Here is a 23867-nt window from a genome sequence, read left to right as displayed (position 1 = left end):
ACACCACAAAGACGAGAAGAGAAGAGAAGAGAAGACACTGTAAAATTAGTTAAAACAGAAAGGCAGAAGAGCAGAAGCCTAAGATACAAATACGCAACAGTACGTACGAACTACAACAACCTATTAAATTCAATGAAAATGCTAAATAGCAACAACAGTAGCAACAACATATATCAACAGTAACAACAGCAACCAACAAGTCAACACCAGACCAGACCAATGAGCAACAACAGCAGTTTTCTAACAACAATCAAAACGCATAATGAGCAGATTTTGCAAGGCATAAATTTCTGCATTATTGCTGCGATTGTTAACGTATCCGTACATTCTGTTGCTGTTGCTGTTGCTATTGCTGTTGCTGGTTATTTGTTATTTGCTATTTGTTGATGTTGATGTTGCTATGTTGTGTGCTTTGTTGTTCATTATTATGTTGTTATGTTGAGTGTAACAATAGCTGTTAGCTTACTGCTGCTAGGCTGTTTAAAAATCTTCATTGTCTTCAGAAAACAGAAAACAGAAAACATACAAAGTGAGGCTTGGAAAGTTAGTAGTGTGTCTCTCGACATAATTGTATCGCTTGACAAAGTTTCCTGATGGACGGATGAATTTGTGGCTGCAATAAAATGCTTTAAGATGATAACGAAAGCCCAAATTAATTAAAGTAACATTTTTATTTATTTGAATTTTTTTTTTGTGTGTTTTGTTTTTCTTCAGTTTGTTAACTTTTGTGTACTTAAATCGATTTAACCAGAGATAACTCGTAAGTGTTGGAAATAAAACAGTTATTTTGATTTATTGTAATTAGGAAAAACTAGTACGTACAAGAAAGAAGCAGACATAACATTTGTTTTATAAGATAAATCCAAAACAAACCAAAAAGAAAAAATTAAATTTTTTGGTTAATCAAATCTCTAACAAATTATATTAAAACACCACTGAGATATAGATCCATCCATCTAAGTGACTGTATAGCAGATGTATAAAATATCTTTTAAAGAATGTGTATTTTATATATAGCTTTCCAGAACAATACATTCCCTTTTTTATACATTTTTGAACAGGTTTTTTAAAAATATATAAAAATATATTTTTTATTTTTACCAATTCTACAACTGAAGATGGTTTTTTTCTAGAATTTTAATAAAACAATAAAAAAAAAAACTAAAATTTTATTTTTAATTAATTTTACTATTTAAATAATTTTTTTTTTTGGTCTCTAAAGTGGCCTTTAGACATCAACGCGCGTTGACAAACACACGAAGTCTTCTCTCTCCATTACACATTAAATTTACCAACAATTTTTAAACACGCCTCCAGCAAACAATGCAAAATTTGTTCACTCATCAGTATTAAAGCAATCGCTGAAGTGTCGACAGCGGCTGCTATGCGTAATTTCCTTACGAAAAATGATGACATTTAATTTATAATTTTAATTTATATATTTATATTTATTTTTATGATTTCAATTTATATATTTATTTTTATATATATTATATTTTATATAATTTAATTTTTTTTTTGGTATTTTTTAATAACAAATTTTCCGTAGGTGCACAATGCAATTAATATTTAAAACAAAATTTTTATTGTAATTTAATGTTTGGTTATTTTTTTTTAGCCCAAGGTTATTAATATTTTAATTCTCCTTAATAAAATGTTTTGGAAATTAAAAAATTTTACCTAGGTAGAAAATACAAATATTTAAAATAAAATTCATTCATATTTGCAAAGCATCGCATGCTAACGACAAATCATGCGTGCATTTAAACGATGTTTACGCTTCCATTTCTCAAAATAAATAAAATTTTGCATGCCGACCAAATCCGACTGTATATGCAAAAACACGAGCATGTTTGAAGAAATATCAAAATTTTTTGATTTTCGTCAACACATTTCTTAAAATTTCAAATGTTACTATTACACAAACAAATTTCGCATTTCACAAAGTAGGAGAAAAGTAGGAGAAAAAAATTCTCATGTGAGAGCGATTTTTTAGTATATTTGTTGTTTTATCTGGGGCGTGTTTAAAAAATTTTTAAAAAATTGTTTGTGTAATGGCAATCGCGCGTTGACAACGAACGTTGCTGTCTAATGGGCCCTTAAGAGAACAGATTCAATAAATTTTCTTAATTCATATCTGATGAAAACGATTTTGAATTATTGATAATACCGGCTTTAAGTGAGTGTATACGATAAATTAGTTTTCCGAAATTTTCCTTTATTCAAGGAAGTTTTAATATTTAATGCGCTTTCTTTTTTAAGGGTCTTGGCATACTTCAGGACCTTCCTTTGAATAGCATCATAAGCTTTGTCAAAGGTTCTAAATAGTTTTAACCCTTAGTATACGGTAGTATACTATTTAATAATACGGTAGTACAATGGGCCTATAGGCCTAAGTGTATATCCCCTATGATCGCCAGTATAATCTAACCTAATCTAAGAAAAAGAACTTTCTTGACCATTTTTACCTTGTGATTTTGTATTTTTAATTGCTTATCTTGAACATTGAAATAATCATGCTTCATACAGATAAGTCGAGTGGGTGTTGTTGCATTAATGCGAACTTTCAAAATCTGCATTCATTCACGAAGAAAATCTTTCTTAACAATGACCACATTTATCGATATGATTAAATCTTTACATTTACTGTTCAAGAAAGCTAACAGAGTCAGAGTTCAGAGTTTTTTTACGTGATTACTTGCCATTAAAGCTGAACACCACGGTGATTTTAGGTTATACCTACGATCTGAAGGGATTCACTCAGGTCTATAGGCCCATTGTCACGGTGATCTTAATATATATAACAATATAATGCGATAATAAATGCTCACATTGGGATTTTGAAACCATAACCACCATGAAATGTTCATTGCAGAGGCCAATCTCAATTAGTCAGGACAGCCGAAACTGTAGGTCCTAACCCATGTGTTGTCAGATTTAAACCGCCGGTCAAGTGCCGCAAGTGAAACTAACTTACAACATTTGTACTTTAAACAGTATCGGGAAGTGTTGACTGGTTATTAGTCATCTCTTACGACAGGCATGCGACCTCGTGAGTATTCTAATTCGAGGACTGGAATGATTTTTGATATTTTTTGTATATTATGTTTTGAAAATCCGATTTTAGTGTTATTAATTTTTAATGGTTACTAATTTTGCTATTCTAATTATATTATTATTAATGAAGTATATTTTATTTATATAAAATACAGTTCTCTAATGGGTGTTTTATTTTTTGATGTTTAAGAAATACTCTCTTTCATGAATTATTTAATTAGTTTTTGTTTTTATTTATCTGTGAATTGATAAAATTAATTTATTTTATGCAAAAACTTAAGCTATTTTCTTTTACGAATAACAAATTTCTATAACACTTACACAACTATCCATCCCCGTCGTATTTCCAGTAAGTAGTGTCGTTTCGTTTGTTTACTTGTTGTAATTCTGTGATTTTCCACTTTAGGGCTCAAGCTGAAACCTGCCTCGAACAACAATTATCACAGCAAGCAGTCCACATTGTGGTAGATTCACAAGTTAATACTTAATAATATTATTAATATGTAAAGTGAATGTGAATGCATGTTTATATATACTTACCATAGCGTCTTAGTAAGTGCATGTGCATCTTGTACTAAGCCCGCATTATGGTTTCAGTTTACTGTACAGAACAAAAAAAAAAAAAATAAATAAATAAATGCAAAATAGGAAGGGAAAAAGATTTTTAATCAATTTATTACATCCAATGTAATGTTGCATTTTTTAATACGATGAACATAATTTGCAGCCCTTGTAAATGCAAAATTATACCATCTGTGTGAGTTTCTAAGCTTCCTTCTTGAGGAATGGACACAAATTATTTACTTCAATTTGTTTAGATTGTATATGATAGTAATATATATATATATATAATATATATATATATATATATATATATATATATATACTTATGTTATATTCCTTTTGCATTTTATTAAAAATGAAAAATATCGTTGGTGTGTTTTTTATGTGGGGTGAAGATTTCCAAAGAGAATAATCTGTTTAAATTGGCACGTGACAGTTGGGTAGGGTTTTTAATTATTTGATTTATTTTAAATAAATTAATCACATTTTTTTTAATTTTACCACAATTATTTTACAAAAATGTTCACTTTTTGCATTGAAGTCAGTAACAATTTTGACACACTCTTTAATAACAAAAAAATTAGCTTAAAAAAATTGTTAACCCAAGAGAGATGTCCGCTAAGTACTTTAAGATATTTTTCAACAAAAAATATGCTGAATTTCATTAGATTTGCTTAATAGTTTCTGTTTGATAAAAATCTGTTTTAATATAAAATATCTATTAAGATTGTAGTACTCTGCCTTACCAGTTGCCTGAATCCATATTTCATTCTAATCTAATTTATATATGTACATGAAAAACCATATAGAATTCTGAAATAATCTGGTTGCTGATTAAATTTATAAAGATCTCGTGTTAATGCCCGATAACATCTAAATCTAGATATCATGATTAAACTTTGTCATTTTCATAAGTTATTGAAATATTATATTAACTTTAACGATAGAATAATCGTTATAGTTGGCTGTATACTATTGACGTTAATAAAGTTGTCTAACTATTTATGAATACTTCTGTTTATTGCCTAGTTAGGTTTTTAGTTTTAGAGTTTCTCAACTAATTCAGTCAAATTTTTCTACATGAATCTGGACTTATCAGATTATTGAATTTTTGAAACTCATTGACTGTATTATATAGCGCTTAAATAAATTAATGACAGAAATTGAGGTATGTATATAGAAATATATTTGTATCGGATTATTTTTTTATAATTATTTTTTTTTTATTATTATTTTTTTATTATTATTTTTTTATTATTATTATTTTTTTATTATTATTTTTTTATTATTATTTTTTTATTATTATTTTTTTATTATTATTTTTTTATTATTATTATTTTTTTTTTTATTATTATTATTATTTGTTTATTATTATTATTATTATTTGTTTATTATTATTATAATTTTATTATTATTATTATTATTTGTTTATTATTATTATTATTTTTTTTATTATTATTATTATTTTTTTTTTATTATTATTATTTTATTATTATTATTATTATTTTTTTTATTATTATTATTTTTTTTATTATTATATTTATTTTCATTATTATTATTATTATTATTTTTTATTATTATTTTTTAATATTTTTTTAATATTATTTTTCTATATTTTTTTTATATTAGTTTTTCTTTATTATTTTTATATATAGAAATCATGCAACAAATATTGCCTCTACAAACAGAATAGTATTGAAATTTAACAATTAAAGAAATTAAAAAAATATAATTAATTAATTCAATTACTTTGCAGCTGATTTATGATTTCGTTCTAATATAAACACAGCAAGTAAATTTGTTAATAAAACTTTCACAGCAAAGTAACAAAACTCCAGAAATATTTGCGAACATAAAAGTCAAGTGCGCTGACTCTGAGCTTAAAATTTAGCAGAGTATTTGTACAACCATTGCTACTTGCATACTCAAAAAAAAAAATTATTTACAAATAATTAAATTGAAGAAATAATTCCACTGACCACTGATAATGGGTCGAAAAACCTCTTTATTATTTTTTAACATTATTTTTAATATTATTTATTTTTTTTATATTATTTTTTTTATATTATTTTTTTTATATTATTTTTTTTATATTATTTTTTATAAAATTTTTTTTTTCTATTATTTTTTTTCTAATATTTTTTTTTATTATTTTGTTTTTATATTATTTTTTTTTTATTATTTTTTTTTATTATTTTTTTTTTATTATTTTTCAGTATTATTTTTTAATATTAATTTTTATATTATTTTCTAGTATTTTTTTATTATATTATTTAAGTATTTTTAAAAATTTTGTGTGTTAAAACAATAATTTATTTTATTGCTGAACAATAAAATATTGTTGAAGTTTTTAAATATTACCAGGAGTTGGATTTAAAGGTAGAAAGTACACCAATTTCGTTCTCTTCTCCTTTTGTCCTACATAGCGAAAAAGTTTTATTGATAATATTTTCCCATAAACAAATGGAATAGTAATAAATTTAACGTTTATTTGCATAACTAAGTTCAAATTACTCAGTCTTATCTAAAAAAAGAAAAAAAAGTTTGTTGCCGCACACGCTTCAAAAGCGGTGGTGTAAAACTGTTGACCTATTTTTCTGGTATTCCGTAAATCACCACAAATTACTTAATTTCTTAGCACTAACAGTTTAGCAGTCATTTTTATCGGTTATCATATCTTCGAATCACTTCTGCCAACTAAAGTTGTGATTGCAAAGTGCAAATAAATCGAGCACTACCAAATTTTACGGTATTTTACGAATCGGATTATTTACTACATAATTTTTTGTTGTGGTGCCAATAAAATTAAATGAAATAGCTAAATAACTGACAATGGAGTGTGTTTAAGCAGAGATATTGAAAACGAAAGACGGATACGGATATGAATACGAAAAGTTATTTGTTGCCCAAGAAGGGCGCATAAGGACTTTTATTTCTTGAAGTTTTTTACAAGCACTTGAGTTTCGTATTATTTTGTATGTATGATTTGCTTCGTGCAATACAAAACCCATTCTGTTATGAATAATGAATATAACTTAAGACCACTAAAGACTATAAGGTAACATATTCAACTATGACTTAATTTTTCTCCACTGTTTTGCTTTCAATTTTTTATTATTGAAGTTCAAACCTTTTAATTATGCACTGTATGTTTGCGATGTAATAACGCTCTTATTTACTATTTACTGGGGTGGTTCGTTGTAAGTCCCTATTGTTCTGTTCCTTAACAAAACCTACTTACTCTTTTAATTTTCTTTATATATATACATATACTAAAACTGCAGGAAGAGGGCAAATATTAAGTATGGTAGGTACAAAGGCAATCCCATTGATTCGTATGCAAGAAAAATTTGGAAGTATTTTGCCGCAATTAATTGTTAATGTAAAAAATAAAAACTGTCAAAGTTTAAAGGGGAATTGATATATTGAATGGAAGTTTATGGAGTTTAGCGATTTTTATATGCAACCTAGAAACGAGTTCTTACGGTACAGTCTGCTCTGCTTAATAAAATATTGGAAATTAATAAAAAAAAATTAATAGAAATGAATTGAAAAATTTCTTAAAATATCTAACGGACTTTAAATTTGTTGTATTTGGTTAATTGATCACTTATTTATAAGTATTAGAAGAAATAAAAATCAACAAAAACAACTTCAATTTATTTTACTTTTATTTTATTCTTAATGTTTGAATTCTAATCTGTATAGTTCGTCTTCAAGACACTCCGATTTATAGTAAAATATTACTTAACAGATCTTAGCGTAACTTAGGAAATTTAATATTTCAATTTAATTGAATATTATTTAAAAATTTTAATTCGTATGACAAAAACTTCATCTTCGAATATTTATTAGTATCCAAGAAAAGTGGCTGTATGCCAATCTCCACGACCAAGGGGAGATCTCCCTGACCGTTCTCCACGACCGTTCAACACCTCCCAAAATGACTATACAAGCAGACTATACAAGATCAGCCTAAGTTTGAATTTGTTGAAAAACTAAATGTTTATGTTTAAAAATTTCCTTACTATTTCCTCTCTCTTCTTTTCGAATAGAGATTTTTTATTTAAAGACAAAAAAACTTTAATGAAAATTATGATATATAATTGTATATCTCATATAATATAATATGAGAATAATGAAAAAAATTTCTTTATGCTCTTAAATGGAAGACACAAATCTTCTTTAGAACAATATTATATAAAGAAAATATAAATTTTAAGACATGATTTCGTATCAGTATATACTTTAAAATTATTCAAAGTACAAAATAGTGTTTTGAGTTATTCTTTTATTTATAATAGATTTTAGTATTATTTATAGTTTCAATTATCAAACTTAACTCTGTAATTAACGCATACTAGTTTACCTATAGCTTGATTAAAAAAGAAGTTATTAAAAAAGAGATATTTCTTTCATATATATATATATATATATATATATTTTCAAATTTCGGTGGAATTCTTCTTACGTCTCCGTTTTGAAAAATTCTACGTTTTTTGGAACATTGTAAAAATATTAAGTATCTTAACTATTTCATGTTTTAATTTATTTTTTAGTTGAAAATGTAAGTGGATTTTAAAAATCAAGTAGAGACCTCATAGAGTTATGGCTTACTTTATATCATTTGATCAAATCAATCATAAAAGATAATAGCTAAAAATATTAGTTACTTTACGTACAGTCGAAATAGGTGCCATGTTTTCTACGTCTAAACCAGCATTTCTCAAAAGTCGATCTTAAGACCGTTGCCGTTCAGGCATTATCTTCAATAACATTTTTTAAAATATGTTAGTTAAAGTGGATTTTTATTAATTGCCAAAATACTGTGATTTTGTAATTTCCATATCAAATCCTATTTAAAATATACCAGATTTTATAAATATAAAATTTTATAAATATATATGTTTATATTACTCTAATAATCATTTAATAAAGATGTATTATATCGTGTGAAATAACTTTTCAAACACCTGCTCAGATCTTTTGTAAATAGTCAATATAAGGTTCATTAATATAGCGGTGATATATTTATTCAAAACTTTTGTCGTCCATGGAAGTCCTTAAACAATCTATATTTGGATATTAAATTTAATTTATTATTGTTGATAAGAACGAAATAAATAAATTACGAATTTTTTTACAATTCGTCACTCTTCCTCACTCGATAGAGTCTCATCATTGCGTATAATAGACAGCTCCATAGATAAACGACTTGCTTTAATTCTTATCATATATATTTTTTGGCTATCTTATTTGATTTTTAATAATTTTTTTTATTAGATATTAACGTTTAACAAATGAACGCTATTAAAAATTAAGTAGATAATTTTTTTACGCAGTTTAATAGATATGCGCTAGAAATAGACAGAATAAGATTGAAATAGATAACTTTTTATCAAAAAATATTATAGTCATTAAAATTGTTTAAATATTTGTTAGGATTTTTTTTATATATTAAAATTTAAGAAATTTTTATAATTTTGTATATTAGTTAAACATTTTTTTTTTTTTCGCAAAAATATGCTAAGTAAATAAACTTTCGCCTAAGCTGATAATTACAAGCTTTAAGTACAATTTTTACTATCAAGGAAAGTCTAAAATAAAATTTTTTTAAAACATTATAAATAAATGAGCAATGATAAGAATAAATCATTAAACTATTCCGATGTATAAAAAAATAGTGAAAATTACTCACAACCAACCATCAAGTTGAGTTTGCAGATGATTAGAAAAAGTATGTGCCAATAAAGGTGTAGATATTATATGCGAACGTGACAAATAATGAAAATTTTTTCTATTTAATTGCATTTTTTTTGTTTATGGTTTATTTACAAAGTGTAGTTTTTCTTTTAAAAAAAAGTTTACATTTATTATTCAAGTAACAGAAGAAAATAAAATAAAATAAAATCATAGGTCTAAATCTTATCTTAGCTATTATTTTGGTATTAAGTCTGCAACGGAAAATTAGTTTGAAAAAAAAATTAATAAAAAAAAGATATTTTTTCGATGTAATTTTACTTCAACTTTAACCTTTTGACAAAAAAAAATGTTTTATACAAGCTACTTTCCAAAGTAAACAACACATAGAGACCTATATATTGAGGTTACATCCTGCATTAGGCCCCAAATTGCATAACATTTGGATGTATAGCAGTGAAGTTTTTGAGTCTGAAGTCACTATCTTTGAGAATGTCAGCTTTTTGAATAGTTTTTAATTCAATAAAAACAGATAAATGGAATATGTGGTCAAATCAGGTGAATATGGATAATGGTTGACCTGACCAAAATCAAAATAGGATTTTGTAATTACGTGTAATTTTGAATTTATCATGATCAATACATTTTAAATCCAAAATGTCCAATTGTTCGTCCAAAATGAGATAGATGAATATTTTGGACATGTTCCAATTCCTTGATTTTTAATCTATATAAGTTATTATTTTGTCTGGCAAAATTTTTTTACAATTTGTGTTGATTATATACTTCGTTAAACTAATATGTATCGTAACATTGCTATTCCCTGATTTTATATAAACCTGAGAATGTCAGCTTTTTGAATAGTTTTTTATTCAATAAAAACAGATAAATGGAATATGTGGTCAAATCAGGTGAATATGGATAATGGTTGGCCTGACCAAAATCAAAACAGGACTTTGTAATTACGTGTAATTTTGGATTTATCATGATCAATACATGATAAATCCAAAATGTCCAATTGTTCGTCCAAAATGAGATAGATGAATATTTTGGACATGTTCCAATTCCTTGATTTTTGATCTATTTAAGTTATTATTTTGTCTGGCAAAATTTTGTTACAATTTGTGTTGATTATATACTTCGTTAAACTAATATGTATCTTAACATTGCTATTCCCTGATTTTATATAAACCTCCGATTTCTTCCTTTCAGTTTTAGCGACATTTTATTAGATCTTTATTTATTTAATAATGTTAATTTTATATTTGTTCTTGTAACTGAACACTTTCCCTTCATTTTAGATACATTATTAAAATTTACTTTGAATGTAAAATTGTAACTTTTCGCATGTACTTATAACTTCTTTTTTATTTTATTATATCTTTATAGAACTATTACTGCTAGTTCTATAGCATTTAACATTAATGTGTTATTAGGTTTACTTAAAAGTTAAAAATGTTTAGTAAACAAAAAAAAAGTTCTGTAACTCAAAAGTTATACCAAAATAATACCAAAACTTGTTCTTGCTTCATTTTTATACTGAGTTTCATGCACTTCTGGCATAAATATTCTAGAATTTGGGTGAATGTTATAATGAATAATTTAACATACAACCACAAAGTAAAAAACTCATAAGTTTAAGCGAATAAATATTATAAACTTTACTAAACTAAAAGTACTTGTTCAGAACTTGTTCATTATAGTTATGGCAAGTTATTTTTATATATAAGCTTTTATATATATATGTACATTTACATATTAACTTGAAAAAATCAATTTTTTTATATACTTTGTATATATTTTGGTTTTTAATTTAGGTTAGATTTTCTTTTTTATTAGTATTTATGTTTAATATAAAAATATTTAATATATAAACATAAATTAAATCAGGATAAATATCAAGAAATCAATTTTTCTTTACTTTTTTATATCTAAAATTGTGTTATATGTAACTATAACATATAGTATATCCTATCCTATATTATATTCTATCCTTTATTCTATCCCATCCTATATCCTACCCTATCATATATCTTATCCTATCCTATTCTATCTTATCTTATATACTATCCTATATGCTATCCTATCCTATATTCTATTCTATCTTATATTTTATCCTATATCCTATCCTATACCCTACCTTATATCCTACTCTATCCTATTACAAATCACACTACCATATATCCTATAATGAAGAACTCTCTTCATCGCTGCATGTTTTACAGTGTTCATTAAGATTTGTCTCTAGATCTTCCCTTCACAGGCAAGGATAATTCTTGTTTGGTATATCTGTTTCGCTTACACATTACTTTGATATATTCTGGGAAAGTATCGTCACATTTTCATTCAATATTAAAATACTTTTGTGGTCCTTTTTGTTCTTGTTTTAGTGCTGGACTTCAAATCGGCATATAAAAAAATAATTAGTGTTAACTTATAAAAATATTATGGTCTTTTGTTGTTATTTATTTATCTATTTATATTGTGTAATTATTTTAATATATTATATGTACACTCATACTTATAATGTTCTAATTGAACTGTAACGAAAACTCTAAACTTAAACTGATATATTTGAAATGTTGGCAGTAATGCATATATAATTCACCTAAGACAATTATGTCGTTTTCGAAGTACAAGCTTTCGAAAGCATTTTTTATATCTCAGTAATAATGATAGTCAAATCATTATCAATGAAGCGTTATATTATGATTTGACTGCACAATATGTGAACGTGAAATCATAAGTGGCTATTAAAACAGTCCACGAATAAGTCAATGTGAATAAAGCATTCATAGCTGAAATCATAGCATGTTATAGGTAAATAAATTTGTAGTGTTGTAAAACGCTATGATGGTGGTTGGTCTTATGGAAAACTATATCTGCCGCAGATGTGGTTCAAAAAGTTGTGTTTCTGCATTAAACGAAATCCATCAAACAAACATGCAATCACGGAATAAATAAATCATCAAAGTAAAGCTTAATAGGTTCCAAAAGGTACAAGATTTTATTGCTTTAAAAAAAATATCTAATCTTGACAGAATAGAGGAACTTTAGTGCATGCAAGAAAGCGCTCAAGTGTGGAACGTTGCAAACTCTGATTTAAAAAATTTTTCCGTTAAGCAATTCATTAATAAACCAAATGATCGAATTTACGTAACAGGGATGTTATACAAACATTTTTACATTTACATAGTCAGAAAAAGTCAAATATTCTATTTATAAAAGATTGGACCGTTAATGGTCATTGGAAGTAAAATAAATTAACTTTCAGATATATTTTTTAGTTAATATATAAAGTATTACATATAATAACAAAATTATATTAAGTTTGCTTTTTGTTGAGCTTAATATCCCACTTTCTGTGCGTATATTTGGATGTCTCGCATTTCAGACAATCTTAAACAAATAGTAGTTCTACAGTTCATATAATTGGATATGTTCCATTTCTGAAAATCAAAATCAAACGATAGCTATATATATCATATGTTTAGATGTATCCTATTTAGAACAACCCTATGAAACGATAGCTGAATGATTTGTATATTTGGATATGTCCGATTTGGGATAATCTTGATCAAACGAAAACTAAATAGTTTATTGTCTTTAATTTCAGATAATATTAATCAATTATATAGCTGAATGGTTCATATGTTTGAATGGGTAGTAGGAAATCAACATGTCCGTCTTTAGTTGTCTTAGTATGCATCCGACACATGTCACTGATTACAATAGACCAAACGTACATTATCTGTCCAATTTTACGCAAGCCTAGTAAAGTTCTTTAAAGAACTTTTTTTTTTTAACCAATGGAAAGATTTTCCAACCCATCCAAATATAATCTCTATAAAAATATTTAGTGTTTCTTTTATTTATAATTATATATGTTAAGTTTATTTAGTGTTTTTTTTTAATTTTCATTTTTTTGGTAACATATCATTAATTTTTCTTTCTCTTTTGAAATATCTTTTGCAGAAATTCGCCATCAACAATTTCGTTTGAATATGTCACGGGACTATGAATTTTATGGTGTGGCTCAAGATAATCCACGGCTTATAGAATTTCTACAACAGCTGCATATGCCCAAGAATGCATTACATTTTGTCAAGAATCGCGATGCAAGTAATGAACCCCAACAGCAACAGCATTTCAATTTTAGTGGAGCACATAAAAATGAATTAACACCGGAGATGGCACACTATGTTGCCGATTTAGTGGGTGGAAAGATGAATGGCGCAGTAATACAATCATTACCAGGTACTCTCGGGCATCTTATGACAGCGCCATGGCTAGCAGAGACACTAAATTGGGCGGGAGTTATTGTTGAGCCGGAACCAAGAAGATTTTTTACTTTACGCAAGCAAAATGCGCAACGCGATCGTATGCAAGTATTGCACGCATGTGTCTCACCTAATTCCTATCCGAAAGAGGTATGTGCTTTGTTAATTTCATTTCATTTAATTAAAAATAATAATACTCTATAAATTTTCATATGTCCACCTGCACAGGTCACCATTCATAATGAAGACGCTGAAGTGCGAATTAATAGTCTACTTGATGAGGAGACATCGTGCTTTTATTCGCGTGTTAAATGCTTTCCACTCTATACAATAATGCTAGCATGCAACCGAGTAACTTACGATCTGCTCAGTTTAGGCGTGCATGGCCATGAGTTGGAGGTGAGTTCTGTTAAAAGCTTCGATATTAACGAATTAATTAAAGCAAAATTTTTCTTTTCTTATAAAATACATAAGAAATTAGCATTTCAAATATAAAAAAGTATGTTATTAATAAATATAATTGGTTAAATTATAATAGTAGCAGATGCAAGCATCTTATTAACTATTACTATAATAGTTCATATAAACAATTTTTATAATATAGTCTTAACCTTTTAATATTAATGTAAACAATAGAATTTTTTCCACTGTAAATAGTCCTTAATCTATGTTTACATAACCTAATCGTATGTCCTATATCATTCACTACTCCATTTAATTCTAAACAATTTCAAAACAGCAGCTTTATAGATTATATATCTTAATAACTTTAGTTTTTAATAATATTTCTATAAAAATATTTAATAATAAAAAACTAAAAGACATTATTTGAAATAGAAAGATATGCACTGTAATTATGTACACTAATTATTTGTTGTGAATTAAATTACTCTTTCTTTCAATTCTGTAATTAATTGATGTTAGTTAAAACCTTGACTGGGGCCGTACTTATACAGGTAGTCATAGTCATATCAAATTGTTGTTGTTTTCAAAGTAAATTATTGTAAAAGTTTGACATTAAGAACTAGAAAGTGAATTTCTATGAAATTATGCTCAGGGCAACAAATTCTTTTCTATTCCTTGTCATGTAAGAAAAATAATGTTGCCTACTAATACAATATATGTTAAAAATTTCGCCTCTTTATGAAATAGTATACAAATATATTATTAAATATTATCTTTTAAATTCAAATATAGCCAAAAAGTATTCAATTACTAGTAATAGCACGAAACTGACTGTCTAAATAAAATTATTTAAAGTCAAATTAAACTTTTATTAAATTAAAATTTGACTTTCGAAATAACACGGTGTCATCCTTGGTAATGACAAGCGTAAACTGTAGATGGTTACTATATATGACCATCCTATATGTCATATGACTATCTTAATAACATAGTCTAAATACTATACAGTTTACAGTTTAATTGTTATAATGAGATTTATGAATATATTATATTAATATATTTCCTTACTTTATTCTGACCTGCTTCTCACCAGATATATTTCTTATATCACTATACTGAGATCTATCTAATTCATATTATAATATAATTTCTAATAATTTAACACAAAATAAGTAATCTGTCTGTTTTTATAATATATTGTCAAATTGCAACACTACATACCATAATGTCACCCATCTATCTGCATGTTTAGTATTTCTACAGCACATATAAATGGTTGAGATTAATATATATCCCAGCGAGGTGATAAATTTTTTAAGTCTTGTTAGAGTTTAAACTAGATCTCCTAATACTTCTCCGAAATTATATTAATACTGTCTTTCTAAATCACATCTCTAACCATAATACCTTATTATTAATATTCTGCTGCTATGGTTGTTTAGTTGGTTGGGCGTACTTTCTATTTCCTCACCATCACTTCCAATTGACATAAATCTCAATAAGCTATAAAGACATAGGTGCTTAGATTTCTCCGGCTTTGCGTTTGCCTTTAATTTATATTCCACCAACATCCGAACCATTTTAGCTACTAAACAATTCTGTCCCCTCTCATACTATAATTATATACCCAGATCCGAACCTATATAAACATATTTGTATTCCATTCATGTCATTTTTTCTATGGTATAGTTTATTAAAATGATTTTATTATTCCTATCATTTTCCAAATGTTTAACCTTAATAGTTTAAGTCCATAATTCTACTCTTCTACTCGTCCATTAAAATTCCTATAAGTAGCAGATTAGATGTTCATTCAGTTTTTTGATTCTCCTATTCAAAATTGACAACAACTACAATAGGTTTCAATAATATAGTGTGTGGTTTATAGTTATTTATTAAAATGATATTGTTTACTTAGTATTTTATATAATATGAAAGAATTTCGATTTTATATTTAATAAGAATTTTGCTTATATTAATTTTTAATGATAATATCATATATAATAACATATCATATACATTTTTATAATAATATATCAAGGTTTCTGAAGATTTTTGTTCAATTGTTAAAGTATTAAATAAAATTATTTAAAATATAGTTGTAAAAAATAATGTTTTAATAGTTCTAGTATAAAACTACTACAATATAAAATTAATAAATAGATTTATATAAATAGAATAAAAATTCACTTATAAATTTTTTGTTGAACTCGATTTGTTAAACTCAGGAAAACTCTTAAATTATTTAAAAAGAGATTTATTATTTAGCAAATAAATAAAGAAATTTATTATTTATTAAAAAATACATTATAAATGAAGAAATAAACACACATCAATTATTCATTATGGAAAATCTTTTGATTAGAGTGAAATATTTAGATAATTAAATTTATGTGATTTGCAAATTACATGAAATATAATTTTTTTTAAATCAAGTTCTTAATTGATTTAATTAATAATATAATCATTTCAACTAAATCCTTAAATACCTATCCAAAGCATTGTAGCTGGCTTCATAGACTAGCTGATTTCACAAAACCCAATAGAATATATATTAAAACTGTAATAAACAATATTTAATAAATAAATTGAACTAGCTAGGAGTTAAAACTCCAAAAAAAACATCCAAAAATCACATTGTAGGATACCATATCTTGCTCCAGATGTTTACTCTAACACATCTTGAACCAAGAATTCGAATATATTTGCAACCAAGAAATCCTAGTATACCTGATACCAAAAGCGGCCGGCCACTCTTTAATTTCGATTTAATATTCAAGCACCAGTCACGATGTCCAAAATAGACTATTACAGCAGATCTCAGGGGGTTACGAAAGAAAACGAGAATTCTTTGAACCGAAAAATGGTAGTGTTCTTTCTTAGCTCTAAAGCACCATCTTTATCTTATGTTAAGAATTAATAACCGTAGATCATATCCTGGGCAACTGCATATCTTTAGCTTATATTAAAGATTTTTAATTTCATCAACTATTATTATATTCTAACTTATTAAATATAAAATCCGGATCAAATTTTAATAATTATGTTAATTTTAATGAGCATTGTAATTTCATGAAATGCATTTAATCCTTAGCTAAACTTTCATATTTAACTATACATCGTCGAGTTGAAGGTCTCGGTGACTAGTAGTTCTAAGAATAATTTTTTAGATTTGATGTTGTGTAATGATGTACTTTTCAGCCGAAAAATGTATGTATTCTTTGATTTCAAGATTGCAAATACTCTTTGGTTCAAAGACTGCAAGTATTCTTAGAATTAACGAATGCAAGTATTCTTTAAACCCAAATTGATTTTCTTTTAAAACAAATGTTGTACCAAACATACAAGTCTTCTTTTTCCCGAGTTTAACAAATCGACTTTAATGCTTTTCTAAGGCCGTGTGCGAGTTGAAGTAAACTGATGGTAAATTGAGGGAAATAGGAAATTATGTCGGTGGAGCAGGAAATGTTGGTATTTACCAGAATTTCGAGTAGGATAAATTAGATAAAAATTAGGTAAATTAGGTGTTACCATTGTGAAAATTTTATAAGATGTTTAATGAATAAATAAATAAATAAATATTTACATAAGTGCAGTTGGAAAAATCCCTAGGAAATTTCAATTTACTTTAACTCAATTTACTCGAACTCGCACACGACCTAAAATGCAAAGTATAAATTATTCAACACTTATTTAAAACTTTAATATGAGTTTACTATATTTAACATAGATCGTGAGAAATCTTACTTATTCTGTTTTTTATAAGTACTAATGAAATTTTTTTCTTCTTACAGATTTTACAAACGCTGCCTTTTGACAAAGTTCAAATTGAAGTGATATCGATACATTTGCACGACGAGTACTTTCGCAACGATATACGCAATTACATACAATCGATTACAAAGTTCCTAATGGGAAAATCCTACAAGCTGCAAAAACAGTTCGGCAAGAATTATTTTTATCAAAAAATCAATACCACAAGCCGAACATGAGGAAAGCCTAAGGATTAAACTGGGTACTGGTATTCAAGACGCCTTAAGAAGAGGGACAGCTATTACTTTTATGCGGTCTACCTCTTCTCTCGAAGTATAAGCATACACAAAAACTCATACATATACAACACTTACTATACCACACTACACCACTACACACGCCTCTAAAAATTTCTATGGCTGCTATTTATTAATAAAATACGTAAAATTATATATATATATGAATATATTTATAATATATATATATATATTTATATCTTATAAAGCTAAAACCTTATAATTTTAGTTAAAAAGCGAAATAAAGCAAATAATATTTTTAATGTTTGCAAAGTATAAAAAAGAAATTAGTTGTTAATTAAAATTTTGTTTAATTAAATATGCAAAATTCAATAAGCAACGAATTATCAATATTAATTTTATGATTTCGAAACTCGAAATATTTTCTATTAAGCGTTTAATTGCATATTTGGGATATCTTTTTGTTTTGTTTTGTATCTTTTCCATATGATTTCGAGAAAGGTCACTTAGTTACAACGAATATATTCTTTAATTTAATTTAAGTACACAAAATTATGTTTAAATGTATGAACTTTACACTTCATATTTATGTAAACGAGCATAAATGCATAATAACGTATTATTTTATTATTACAAAGAAAAAATTATTTAATACTATTTAAATATTTATACAATGCTAAATTATTATTTATATTAATTCTGTATTCGCTAAGTTCCAGTTAGTTTACGTCAGAGAAATATATGTATCTGTATAATTTATAAATAATTTCCTTAAAATAATTGGTAAATGCTTTTGTAGAATTAAAAATTATACAAACAAATTAATTTATATAAAACATAATTCAAAATATAATAAAAACTAAATAATTAAAAATCTTAAATACAATAAAATGTTAAATTATTAGTAAAAGTAAGCAACAAACACTATTTAAATATGTATTTATATATATATTAAATATATGCAGATATTAAATATATACAGATATTAAATATATACAGATATTAAATATATAAAAACACATTAAAATCAAGAACGCATAATAAACATGTACACTCTTTATGTGCACGTCAATTAAAATTATGCATATAAGTTTACATTATTTAATTTACATATATACTATATACATTGAAGTTTATATTGTATGTGCTAATTAAATATTTATGTATTATGTTTGCAATATCTATATTTATATATATATATATTAAAAATGTGCATTTATGCACTCATTTTATTGTATAATTATCGATATTCCAATAAATATGCAAATGAAAAAATTTGGCCTTAATAGCTGCATTCGCATCTCATAGTTAAAAAATAAATAAATTTATAGCTATTCATAAGCAAATCATACAATCAACGCAAAACTTAATTATTCATTTTGTTATTAAATTTATTATTATTTGATATAATTTAATTAATTTAAAACATTATATATATAATAAATTATACATTATTTAAAAGCAAATAAAAGAAATCGTATATATATATTATATATACATAAAATAAAATTTGCGATATTTTATAGTATTTACTTTTTAGCTTATTATAATTAAAGTTATAACTATTATTATTATTATTATAATATATATAAATTTAATTAATTAAATATTATTATAATATATATAAATTTAATTAATTAAATATGTATTTTTTTTTTGTAATATTTTAGTAGTGAAAACCTTAAAATCGAAACAAAATTTACAATTGAAAGGAAATTCAATATAAAAATACAAGTTAAAGCAAATAAAGATGCTGCTATGTAATTTATATATATTAGTATGCCTACTTTACACTGAAATTAAGAAAATTATTTTTAAAATTGTAAAATTAATGATATTGTTTTTAAAAAAAATCTGTTTTGATTATAATACTGTCGTGTATGTACACATTCATTTTTTTTTTATTGCATTTTTGTTTGTGCAAAGCAAAGTTACTGTCCATAGTTCATTTTTGAATAAAATTTTGTAATGTTAAAGTTTAAAAATAATTAAAAACAATAAAAGAAAAATGTTACTAATGTTATTTTAATTAAACTGATTATATGGTTAGAATATTCGATTGTGATTTAAAGAACACTTTTAATATAAGATATGTGTTAAATGCCAATTTAAAGTTGTACATTTTTAGGACTTTTAGTAATCCTTTAGTTAACGGAATTATCGTATTTCTCTGGATTTTTCTAAATAGACGTAATTACACAATAAGAAAGATAAAAAGAGAGTTAGTTATATACAAGCTAAAATGTTTATATTGTTCTTATAACCCGCAGGGATCTGCTTGTGTAGTGCTTTTTCGGTGTGGCGAACGGCACTTAGTCGTCGAAGCTAACATACCATATATCCGACCGTTTTTGGCACCATAAAACATTTATTAATTGATTAAATAGATTAACATTTACTAGAGTCACTAGTTTCATAAACTAGTAAAATCAAAAAAACGTTAAATACTTACAAATAAGAATCTCAAGATACCAAGGTGTCGATTCTCAAGTTGGAAACGAAATCAGTCATATATTTATTTTGCAAATGAAAAGTACCTTTACGCTTTAACACCTGTACTTTAAATAGCTAAAAGGTAGCTGTGTGCTATTTATTGTTAGTAAACCAAATCCTTGCTATATAAAGTATACAGGATTTATCATTATCCTGAAGTAAACATAAGTTGCTTGGAACTTGTTTCTAGGTATAAATTACAACATCATTTAAATGTCTTCCATTGAACATCTTACAGTACTACAGTACTAAATCCTTCATAATTTTTATTGATTTATTAATAAAAATATTTAACTGGTATAGCTCGGCCATAACTTGATAGAAGCTTATCAAGTTAAATTGAAGAGTCCAGAATTTAAGGTTTCCTCATAAATCCTAGACAAATAGTCTAATGGTGACATATGCCAATTCGCATTACCAAAACGTGTGATTAGACAAAATCGAGCAAAATCCACCCAACGAAGCTAATGCATAACGTGTTATGTGGCTTGTGCCACCGTCATATTGAAACTACATATCATTCCAATATTGGATGATGATATGTTTCTTTTCTCCTAAGTGAAACATAGAGCCTCTACAATTAATTTAAGTTTTTATTTTGAATATTTATGGTAATATTATTTCAAGAATAATTAGCGGTACGAAACTCTCTTTCGTTGGTTCATCTCGAAGTCATAGATGAGACCCCTTGGCATCTATTACCTCAGATTAATATTAATTAATTTCTAATTCCACCGAAACGTTTGTTTCGCGAAGTTAGTGCTGGAATATTCAGTTCCACTTATGCTGCCGTATCTAATGTGTTACAGGTTTTTGTTGCGTTCCCAAAAATCCTTATTTGAAATGCACTGGAACCGGTATTGTAATGACTCTGTTGCTTTTCATGTTTCCAAAGGGTTCTACTGTATACCTTTACGTCGTTTGCATGCAGATTTGAGCACCTCAATGTAAGACAAGTATGAAGAGAAAAGGGGATAAAATGCACCAATGTTTGATGCCCGTTTTTGCCAAAAACGGTTCAGAGAGCTGGCCCATATGACTGACTTTGCATGTCAAATACTTAGTACTTAAATATTATCAATTTAATTATTATTAATAATAATAAGCACGTGGCTGCCCTGTCACACCTTTGCAATTTTTAAAAAAGTATGGACCTGTCACACATTCAGATTCAGTCCTATACAATGACATATAATGACTTTTTTTGCAAGCAATGATTTTTGAACAGAACTATATATTTTTAGAATTCCAAATAAGGCTATTATAAACTGTTCGTATATCTGTCAAGAGAGAAATTAACTTTATTATTGAAGAACATTTGATAAAAATTTTTGTAATAAATTTCAAAATGTTCAGCGATTGTTAAACGATACATATTGCAAATGATAAACTTAATGTATTATGTTTCAGTTAAAAGTTCTGTTTGTGATATGTCACTGTAACAGTACTGCTACTCAATTAGTATCACAAAATTAATAATAACTAGAGCCACTGATAATCAAAATCAGTAACTCAATGCTTGGTCGAGCATTTTGGGGTTGTACCATAGTTGTTACAGCAAAAGTGGAGCTAATTGTACTCAAATGTAGAACTGTGAATACTATTATGATTGGTCTTCATTTACTACATTTAATTGATAAGAAACAGAATCAGTTATTTAAGCCAAGATTAGGAATTCCAAGCGTTTATTAACAGTAGTAGAGGAAACTTTGCCGTTATTTAAACCAACCAAACAAAACAACTATAATATTGTCATATACAGATCTTAAATCAGATCTGAGCAACAAATTCTTAAAATTATTTAATCTCAAAATCTGAACCATAGTATGTAACCCAAACTGATATACTTTAAGTAACAATATAGAGTTACTGCGGTTTACACAGGAAGTACATGTTATCAGAGATATCACTGTCTGAATAGAGAGAAGCGAGAACACTATTAAGATCAAAGTCAGATGAGCGAGGAAACTTACTATTATAACTCGTAACACAGCATTGCTACAGTTCTCGCAGGCGCCCTGCTTCGTCATTGTACATTACGTACATTACGTACATTATATGTATATTAGAATAGAAGATGACAGTGATTCTGAACTCAGAAGAATACTCTGAAAGGAGTATATCCTTTGAGGAATACAATTCAAAGAATTTGATACTCTGAAGAGAGTATGCAATTGAGCAATATCGAAGAATATATAAAAGGAATAGAATTGGGGAACTTAAGAGCAATAGTAATGAGGAATATAGAAATAAGGAATAGAAGGAAATTCTAGAGGAGTTATAGTCCAAATCGTGTAATGCACTAAATGTTGTTAAATAATAGTAAAATATACAGAAGTTGATGTGTATATCATAATATTTCACGCATTCAAAAGTGTGACTTTATGAAATAAATTTTAATATTTTATTGAAATATGAGAATGGAAGATTTGTAGTTTGGGTTGTAGATTTTACATACTTACCAATCAAACTATTTTTATTTACTCCCTTACACATTTGAAACTCTATTTTGCGTAAACTTGCGAAAAGAAAACACATATTATGTCGTTAGATTGTCATTAGACTGCCATATGACGTCAGTATAAATTTATCCATCCATTCATCGACATTCCATTGATGCTTGGGTTATTTAGATTGATTAGTCTAAAAAGTTTCAAATTTTTGCTCAAATAAAATACTTTACTCCTCGTATTTATCAAAGCTGAATTTAATTAAAATTTCTGCACAATTTATCGCACAAATAGAATAAGTTAGGATGTGTGATGACGAGAATTTGGATAGTTGAGGCCATGCGTTTCTGAAAGAAAACTTAAATATTGAAAATAAATTAAACATAAAGCAGAAATCCCTTCAATAAATGTTAAAGAGAATAAATGATTATAAAGGATAAAATATTATAAATAAATATTACGACGAAAATTAAATACGTTTAAAATACTAGAAATAAAATAAACTAGCCTAGCAGACGTTCAATAGCAGTGCTTTTACGATTACACTAAGAACTCATATCCAGTTGAGAAGAGCTGTCAATTTCTGGTTTTATGGCATAAGCAAGGACTCTATTTCCTTTATTGGCAACAATATTCCAAGGCATAGGAAGTAAACTGTCAGTTGTTGACAAACAATTGGATTTGTTGCGCTTCTTCTTATACGTTACGACTATTCGGTAGGTTATGAGGCAAGGCTAGAAGTGTCCTTGAAAGAGCACTTCGATGGCTGTGAAGCATACAGCAAGTGACATACTTAAGTGCTTGACATGTATAAAGTTTTTCTGCCCTTGCTGGTTTTCGTCTGGTGTTCTTGTGTAAGTTTTCATCATAACATATACTTCTCAGTTGGATGCCACCAGTTGCACAAT

The 23867-nt window shown here is 26.4% G+C and overlaps 1 protein-coding gene across 4 annotated transcripts in view; it reads left to right on the top strand.

The window, feature by feature from the left end:
• LOC119688031 (protein Star) overlaps positions 1-18232 on the top strand; it is an 81751-nt gene extending 63519 nt beyond the window's left edge. For all 4 annotated transcript variants that reach the window (XM_038102649.1, XM_038102648.1, XM_038102651.1 and 1 more), the window contains 3 exons: positions 13297-13751; positions 13830-14000; positions 17801-18232. In XM_038102649.1, coding sequence (XP_037958577.1) covers positions 13297-13751; positions 13830-14000; positions 17801-17998 — 824 coding nt within the window. In that variant the 3' untranslated portion in view covers positions 17999-18232. The remainder of the gene's footprint in view (positions 1-13296; positions 13752-13829; positions 14001-17800) is intronic.
• Positions 18233-23867: the final 5635 nt, after the last annotated feature.

This window comes from Teleopsis dalmanni, chromosome X (assembly GCF_002237135.1).
Source record: "Teleopsis dalmanni isolate 2A chromosome X, ASM223713v2, whole genome shotgun sequence".
NCBI classification, from domain to species: Eukaryota; Metazoa; Arthropoda; class Insecta; order Diptera; family Diopsidae; genus Teleopsis; species Teleopsis dalmanni.
The sequence above is the reverse complement of the archived record's forward strand: the minus strand, read 5'-3'. Positions and strand labels throughout refer to the sequence as shown.